The sequence below is a fragment of the Neovison vison genome, chromosome 7, assembly GCF_020171115.1.
Source record: "Neovison vison isolate M4711 chromosome 7, ASM_NN_V1, whole genome shotgun sequence".
In the NCBI taxonomy this organism is placed as follows: domain Eukaryota; kingdom Metazoa; phylum Chordata; class Mammalia; order Carnivora; family Mustelidae; genus Neogale; species Neogale vison.
The window spans coordinates 35,526,310-35,535,089 of record NC_058097.1 but is presented as its reverse complement, the minus strand read 5'-3'; the positions used below and the strand labels follow the sequence as shown (position 1 = coordinate 35,535,089).

The window sequence follows — 8,780 nt, the reverse complement described above, 5'->3', positions numbered from 1 at the left end:
AGCCCCCGGCAGAGTCCGAAGACCGTTCCCGCCTCTGGCTCGGCCCCCTATCTGGCCAGCGCGGAGCACTATGGGACTTGTAGTTCGACCACTTTCCACATCGGCTCTGGAAGCGGACTGGGGAACTACAAGGCCCAGGAGCCAGTGGGCAGGCCCGGGGCGGACCCGCCGGCTGTGGGTGTGCGAGCGCAGGGGGCCGGGCTGTGCGGGCTCTGGGTGCTGAAATGCTGCTGCAGGCGCCCAAGCCCTGGGCCAGTTTGAGGCGCGCGCGGTAGCTGGACGCAGCTAGGGGTGGCCAGGCGGCGGCAGCAGGCACGTTGCATTCGTGCATTGGGCGCAGCTTTTGCAAAACTGCTTTGGCTCTGCGGTAGCGCGGTGAAGGGTTCGAGTCGCCGGGGGATGGGCACCCGGCCCCGGAGCCAAGGTGGCTCCGCTCGCCGAAAGGGCCCTTTGGCTGGGCTTGGGGGTTGGGGCACTGGTGCCCGCCTTGGACTGTGCGCGACATGTTTGTTCTTTTTCTTTTAGTGTCAAGGTTTTCCTGGGCGGGCACGCGATGCAGCGGGCAGCGGCACTGGTCCGGCGGGGCTGCGGACCCCGGACCCCGGGCCCGTGGAGCCGTAGTCAGAGCAGCGCGGCCGCCGAGGCCTCGGCAGTGCTCAAGGTGCGGCCCGAGCGGAGCCGGCGCGAGCGCATCCTTACGCTTGAGTCCATGAACCCGCAGGTGAAGGCTGTGGAGTATGCGGTGCGGGGACCCATCGTGCTCAAGGCTGGCGAGATCGAGCTCGAGCTGCAGCGGGTGAGCGCGGGCGCCTGGGGCCGCGGGGCGGGAGGGCCCAGGGAGGCTAGGGTCGCCGAAACTGTCAGGGATTGGGGGAAAGGAGAACAGTAGTTGTTCGAGGCTGGGATCCACCCGCTGGGGCTTCCTCTCACCCCGGTGGCCAGCTCCTTCGTTCAGCCAAGGTTGGCTAAAACAAGAATGCCCTCCTCTTGTCCCTTCACCCACTGGTGCCCTCCCGGCACCTGGCACAAAGTAAGGCCCTCAGATACGGTTCACTTGTTGAATTGAATTTATCAATTATAATTGAGCGACCGGGAGTGCCAGGCACTGCACTTATGTGGCTGTCCTACCCGCGGCGGAACCAAGGTCCGTGGGGGGGGAGGTTAACAAAAACCAGTAAAGAAAGAGACAAGAGAATTTCAGATAGTGAATAAGTGCTTTGGAGAAAATAAAATGGAGGAATGGTGTAAGGGTTTGCTGGATGGGAGTGTTGGGAAGGCTGGCATGTTAGGTAGGAGGAGAGGGAGGAAGGCTCTAAGACTTAGGTTTGTTCCCAAAGCTTTTTTTCTTTCTGAGACCTTTTTGGTCGTTCTGCCAGTAAGGATTCCATGACAAGAATGGAGGTGTGGAGGAGGGTCCTGAAGGATTCCTGCCTCATTGAAACATTTTGATCTCTGGGGATGCACTCCTCCCCGGTGGGTAGTCAAAGTCTTGAGCCTTTGGAGCCTTGGTAGGATGGCCCTGGACTTTCTTTGTCTTGGGTGGCTGGCTGACTGCGATCTTGGCTTTCGTTTGTAGTTGCATGTAAAAGTGACCGCATCCCCAGGAGTGATTTCTCTTCCTACAACCAGGGTGACTGGGTGTGTGTAAGAGATACCTCTGTAAGATACCAGTTCTAACCTGAGTGGAATTCAGGAGGCCGAGTCAAGAGAGGCAGTGTAAAGAAAAAAAAAAAGCGAACACTGCTAAGATTTCTAAGATCTGATGAAACAGCTGCTTGCTTAAGATAGTTCTAACCCAGAATGTAGGTGGGGGAGGGTTCCTTGATCTGGCGCTCTCAGAGGCTCTAAACTGGGTGACTCTGGGGTGAGTTGATCACTTAGTGTCCCATGAATGTATGGGAGGAAGCAGTGGTGGGATCCCAGGTCTCCTGACTGAAAATAGTGAGCTGAACTAGTCAGAGTCCAGTGTCTCCCCCTGACTCCTTTCACAGCTAAGTTTAAGGTTTGGCTCACAGAAGGCTGGCTCGGCTTCTGTGCTTTCCTGGCCCGAGGTGTGAGGTGGGCCAGAGACAGAAAACACGAGTTTTGCCACTCTGCTCTTTGTGACTGGCCAACTGGAGTTGCTGGTCCTTGAGACAACAGTTTTCCCTGTTAAAGCAAAGCTGAGATTAAATTGTTCTGGGCTTATCACTTAAGCGAATTCCTCTGGTTTCAGAGCTGGTAAAGGCTCCAGGGGTTCTCTCCACCTTTTGCTAAATAGCAGCTTGGGTGTGGACTCCATGAAGTACGAGGATGATTAGAACAGAAAGGTGTCCTGTCTTTGTCTTCAGGAGGCTGACTGCCCACCTGTTCTGTGGACCTGAGCCTCTCCCCCACCACTTTTTTTTAAGAACTGGTGGGATTTTTTATCAGGCAGAGAAAAATGTGAGCATTCCATTCCACAGTGAGAGCTGTGAGCAAAGATGGAAGGTTGGGAAGTTCTGGCATTTGGGTCAGGGGTTGGTGCTGTTTGAAGAGCGGCCCCATGGCAGGAGGTTACAGGAGATGAATGAGACAGAAAAGGCGGGCTGGAGTTTGGGGGCTGGGCTCAGGACTTTCTGGGGCAAAGTGGGGGTTTTGGTGTGAACTGGGGAACCATGAAGTGGTTCCAGTAGGGCACAGTTCCATGACTGAGGTGAACAAATTTCTTGATCATTTAAGCTGGAAACACCGTGTGATTCTGGGAGGGACGATGATGCACATTCCCATAGCCTACTCCTAAGTAAGTTGAGTCTTGTATACACCTCCTTTCTGGTGCTTTCATTCAAACTTAACGCCTTCTCGTTGTATTCTCACGTTGTCCCAGTCTAGCTGCTAGAGACATAGCTCAGCCAAGCCAGCATAGCCTCCCTTAAACCTTCCATTTTGGGAGACCCCCTGTATCTACTTTGCTAGCTTACACAGTGCCCCTTCTGAGAGAGTCCTATTTTTCCCAGTCTTTTTTTTTTTTTTTTCGTTTTTTTTTGGCTTGGCTCTGCACAGCTTCATTTTTTTTTTTCTACCTCTGTTTTGAACTGCAGCGATCAAAATGGGACTGGTGTTATAAAGAGTTTGATTGGGTAGCGATGGGACGGGTAAGGATTTGTAGGGTGACTTGGGGTGAATCTCCTATCATCTCTGGGCTTTGGTTTCCCTAGTCTATAAAAGGAGAGAGGTGGCTTGGTGGGCCCAGAGATCTCCCGCCCCTCCCCCCATTCCCTGCCCCGACTTTTGTATCTCTTGTCCATCTGAAGGGGTCCTGGCCTTTATGCTGCCTTTTGGAATTATTTCACCAGGTGCTCTGCAGACAGTACTCACTGTTTGGCTGGACACGTGGTTCTGGTGTTTGACTTTGAGGTGGCTTGCTGGGCAAGTCCCATCCTCCTTCCCTCTGTGATAGGAGTGGAGAGTGCTCAGGAAAGCCTGAGGGAGGGAAGGGAAGTTGGTTAAGTGGGTGTGAAAGGGGCCATTCAACTCCAGTCCTGTCTGTGTGCTCTCTGAGAGGCCCTGTTTCTCCCTGACAGCAGCTCCAAGCTCCAAATGGGGAGAAACTATTAGCTTTTCAGATCCTGGTGTTCACTGGGAGCAGCCCTTAAAAATAAGCTGCAATTAGTAGGAGTTTTGAAAAGATCTGTCAGTTCTTCCTCAACCTACTACTTTTTTCCTTTATTGCAGGAGGGGAGGAAGTTGGCACCAGTAGAGACAGGAACGGCTCTACTTCTGTTTGCAAAGTACACACAGTTGGGGCGAAACATTCATAAATAGAGGGGAAAACTGATTGTGACTGTTAAAATCAGTGTGTGCTGCGTCTACACTGGTAAAAATGGAAGGTGCTATATACCACATGGTTATAGTTAGCTGAGAACTAAGAAACCCTGGTTGTGCCAAGCACAGGTGGTGAAATCTCACGGTCATTTTCTTCAACGTTCAATTTAGAACAAATTGGTAGTGCTGACTTCTAATAGAACAAACCCTCCCCCACCCACCCTGTCCAGGTCACCATGGACCTACATCCTGGGCTTTGCTTTACATGCTGTGGGCCTCAGAGAGGTCTTTCAGAGCACCTTGGGCTCAGTTTCTGCCTCTGCAAAATGGGCCAATTTATTTCCTCTAAAGACTAGTTTGAGATGAGAACAGCTAGAAGTCAGTTAGAACTCTTAAGAGCTGGGGTGCCTGGGTGGCTTAGTAGGTTAAAGCCTCTGCTCTGGCTCAGGTCATGATCTCAGGGTCCTGGGATCGAGCCCTGCGTCGCGCTCTCTGCTCAGCAGGGAGCCTGCTTCCTCCTCTCTCTCTGCCTACTTGTGATCTCTGTCTGTCAAATAAATAAATAAAATATTAAAAAAACCCCAAAAACCCAAAAACCTCTTAAGAGCCTTCTTCTCAAACTAATGAGAGTTGCTTGAGGAGAAGCACCAAGGAATGCCCTTTCCTTGCCTTTATGCTGAGCCTCTCTGGGTCTGGGAGTGCATTCTGTAGTGTGTGCTCTGTCTTGCCTGGTCCTTAGCTTTGCTGTCATGAATTATTCTATTTGGAGCTCATCAGCTCTCATTCCTGCTTCTTCTGTGAGTCTCTGTTTCTCTTGGTGACCCTCCCAACAGACCCCCGGAGTTCAGGGTTTCCCATCCCATGTGGACCTTGAGTACACAGACCCAAGACTTCTTGTCAGTGGGCCCTGAATTGGTTGAGCAGTGCCAGGGGCAGGCATGGGAAAGGAACATCAAGGGCTCTGTTCCAGAGAATAACTGTCCTATCCAGCCTTTCCCCCTACATGTCACATGAAATGACAGGAGCCATCCCTTGCTTAAGAAAACTGCCTTGTGCCTGTTGGAATCAGCTTTCCTCCCATCAACCTTCATAATGATGTTGGGCCTGTGAACTGGGAAGGCCATTGATAGTCTTTTTCCTTCTTGCTAACACCCTGTGAAATAGGTCATGCCTTGAGCCAGAGGGCCTATTCCCATATCCCTACGTAAGCTGAACGGAGGGGAAGGCCTTCCTCTAGGTAGGACATTATCTCAGCTGCCTGCCTGCCCCACCCCAAGCCCAGGGAGGCAGCGCTGGGTGGGATGTAAGCAGGTGGATTATCTAGATGTGCTCCTGGGTACTGTGAGAGGGAACGGGGATCTGCTGACCTGATGGGCTCCTGGGGGCTGGGCTGAGGCAAGGTCACTATTGGGTGTGCCAGTCAGACCTGGATGAGTCAGTGTGGGCAGGAGTCAGTCCCTGGCTCCTTTTTATTTCCCATCCCATGTGGACCTTCAGTGCTTTTTGGTAAGAATCTGCTCCAGAACAGCCTCCTTTATTTGGGGGCCTTTGGCTGGGCAGGCTGATCTGCTGCCCATTCAAGGGAGCCAGCTCATCCCCACCCCCACCCCCAGCTCATCCATCACAGCAAAATGTCTGGGGTCTCTGGGCACCTAGACCCAAGAAAAGAGATGCGCAGTGTTCCCAGGCTTCTTGTCAGCAGGCCCTGAATTGGTTGAGCAGTGCAGGGGGCGGGCATGGGAAAGGAACATCCAGGGCTCTGTTCCAGGCATATTCTCTCCCTGCATTGGGCTGGCTGAGGGCCCACAGCTGTGTGTTGGTTCCTGGCCCTCGACTGTGATGGATTTCATCCCTACCAAAGAATGAACTGTGCCCATACCATAGAAATTACCTGTGCTCAGCTGGCCAGGCCTAGGGGGCTGTGGCAATTTACAGGCTGACAGAAGAACCTGTGCCAGGAGCTCAGGCCAGTGCCAATGGGGGTGAGTCAGTCCTACCCCTTTGTACACCGTGGCCTGGCCCCTCCTCCACTCCCCAGCCTCCTGCCTGTGGGGTGAGCTCTGGGGCCACATGCCTCTCAGTCTGTCTCCAGGGTCCTGCTCTCACCCAGCAGAGGGTGGTGCCACCCACGGGCCTTGGCCCTCAGGACATTTAAGCTGGGACCTCTTCTCATACTGACCAGCCCTGAAGAGCTGTGCAGAAGGGACACAGGGATTTAAAAGGCCTCTTTCCCCCCATAGGCTTTTAGGCACTTACCAAGCCCTGTTTATGAAGGTCCGTGGCCAGTTCTGAGACCCCCTCCCCAGCCGGCTCTGTTCCCACCCCATGCCTTCTTGCTCCAAAACAGCCAGATAAATGGAAGAGTCTTAGGGATGGCAGATGAGGGTCAGGAAAACTTGTTTGGCAGCTACTTTTGTCCCTTAAGATCACTGTTTTTTACTTAAGGTATATATTATTGATTTTGAAAAGGCAAAGTTTTCTTTTTTTTTTTTTTTTTTAAGGATTTTTATTTATTTATTTGACAGACAGATCACAAGTAGGCAGAGAGGCAGGCAGAGAGAAAGGAGGAAGCAGGCTCCCCGATGAGCAGAGAGCCCGATGCGGGGCTCGATCCCAGGACCCTGGGATCATGACCTGAGGCGAAGGCAGAGACTTTAACCCACTGAGCCACCCAGGTGCCCGAAAAGGCAAAGTTTTCTAAAGGTGATTTAATTCACACATTGTGGGAGTTGAGAAAAGACAAGCGTCAGAACCTTAGAAAACAGGGAGGCAAACCCTAAGAGACACTTAACTCTAGGAAACAAACTGAGGGTTGCTTCAGGGGGATAAGGTAACTGGGAGATGGGCATGCAGGAGAGCATTTGATGGAATGAGCATGGAGTGTTATATGCAACTGATGAATCACTAAATTCTACCCCTGAAACTATAATACACTATATGTTAGCAAAATTGGATTTTTTATTTTATTTATTTGTTTTTAAGATTTTATTTACTTATTTGACAGAGGTCACAAGTAGGTGGAGAGGCAGGCAGAAAGAGAGAGAGAGAGAGGAGAAAGCAGGCTCCCCATCGAGCAGAGAGCCCAATGTGGGGCTCGATCCCAGGACCCCAGGATCATGACCTGAGCCGAAGGCAAAGGCTTTAACCCACTGAGCTGCCCAGGCACCCTGAATTTATTTTTTTTAAAGATTTTATTTATTTGATAGATCACAAGTAGGCAGAGAGGCAGGCAGAGAGAGAGAGGAGGAAGCAGGCTCCCTGCTGAGCAGAGAGCCTGATGTAGGACTCGATCCCAAGACCCTGAGATCATGACTTGAGCCGAAGGCAGGGGCTCAACCTACTGAGCCACCCAGGTTCCCCAGCAAAATTGAATTTAAATAAAAATACATAGAATTTCTATTTTTAAAATTTGAATTTAACATGTCCTCGAGGAAAGGGCAGCTGGAGATGGGAAGGTGGCCAGGCTTTCCATCCAGGCCACCCCTTGGTCCTGCCCCCTCCTTGCCCCACAGCTGCATTTCTCTGCCACGACCCTCCCAACCTCGTCCTTGGTCGGGCTTTGTAACATGATGATGTTTGTACTCTGCCAAGTGCTTTCGTACTGTTTGTCTCAGATAACCCTTCAGCCACCCTGGGGGTTGTCATTGAACTTGCTGCTGATTCTTAACGCTTCTAGTGGCAAATTCTGGACTTGGGAGCTCTGTGGAATCCCCTTATTTCCAGATCCCCAAAACCTCTGTCCGGAGTGCATTTTCTCATTCTCCGCAGCCGGGAGTCCTTCAGTCACCCCACCCCTGCCCCCCCATGACGTTGAGGTTGGCAGGTCTCTGAGTCCCTCCTCTCTGGGACCTCCTTCCTGTGTTGCTTGGGCAGTGACTGAGAGTTCTGCAGCCATTCTTTGCATCTTTGGTGCTTTTTTTTTTTTTTTTTTTTTTTTTTTTTAGCGAAAATCAGCCCACATTCTTTATTCTGCAAAACCAGGTTGCAAGGGAACAAGCCTAGAGGCCCCTGCTAATTGGGGGTCTTCTGGAGGGGAGGGCGGCTCTGGTGCCCCGGCCATTTATTTAGGCTGTTGAGATGGAGCCGTGCTTGGGGGCAAGTTGTGGGGGCCTTTCCCTGATGTTTGGGGGCCTCTGCTGCTGACCCCTGCCTCCCACCACTTTTGCCCCAGGGTCTTCTTTTTAGGCATCCTTCCCAGGCCAAGTTGGCTGGCAGGCCTTGGACCTGCAGCTGCCTCGGGGTGCAGCCCAGGAGAACTCCCGCAGCCTTCTTAGAAAGTGGGTGGTGGTGAGCATAATGGTTGAGAAGAGTGATCTTGGAGTCTGGCTTCAAATCCCACAACTTGTGTTTATCAATTACGTGATCTCGGACAAGTTGCTTAGCCTTTTGAAGCCTCGTTTTCCTCATTTGTAAAATGAGATTAGTACTAGTTCTTCATGGGGTGGTGGTTAAGGTTAAATGGGGCGAGCCACGTCAAGGGCTTGGCACTATGCCTGACACCTGGTGAGGCTCAAAATAGGAGTGTTTATTAATATCCTGTGGGGGCATTGCTTGGTGAATCCAGGGTCTCTGAGTCTCCAAGTAACCACCTGTTGCCTTCTCTCTGCTCAGGGTATCAAAAAACCATTCACTGAAGTCATCCGTGCCAACATCGGGGACGCCCAGGCCATGGGCCAGCAGCCAATAACCTTCCTCCGACAGGTAAGCTGGCGTTCAGGAGCAGAGGCTGCTGGGAGAGCAGGGAACTGGAGCCTGGGCGGGCCAGCCAGCTCTTCTCATTCCTGCTTCCTCCCCTGTCCAGCCCCCTCAGGACACAGCAGGCACCAGAATCCCACAGGAAGGTGCCATGGAGGTAGCAGCCCCCTCCGGTGTCTGATGTGCCCTGGGTCTCTCCCTCAGTCTCCTCCCCTTCCAAAGTTGTCTAGAATGTCTAGACTCACTTTGGGGCTACTCTTGCGTATGAGGCTCCCAGGGATACCCTTCCATAGTCTGTGGTC

General features: G+C 52.1%; 1 protein-coding gene across 1 annotated transcript in view; it reads left to right on the top strand.

Annotated features, from left to right (window-relative positions):
* Positions 1-231: 231 nt before the first annotated feature.
* GPT2 (glutamic--pyruvic transaminase 2) overlaps positions 232-8,780 on the top strand; it is a 33,592-nt gene continuing 25,043 nt past the window's right edge. Inside the window, exons 1-3 of the mRNA XM_044256217.1 lie at positions 232-312; positions 526-796; positions 8,395-8,484. Of these exons, the coding sequence (XP_044112152.1) occupies positions 554-796; positions 8,395-8,484 (333 nt within the window). The 5' untranslated portion in view covers positions 232-312; positions 526-553. The remainder of the gene's footprint in view (positions 313-525; positions 797-8,394; positions 8,485-8,780) is intronic.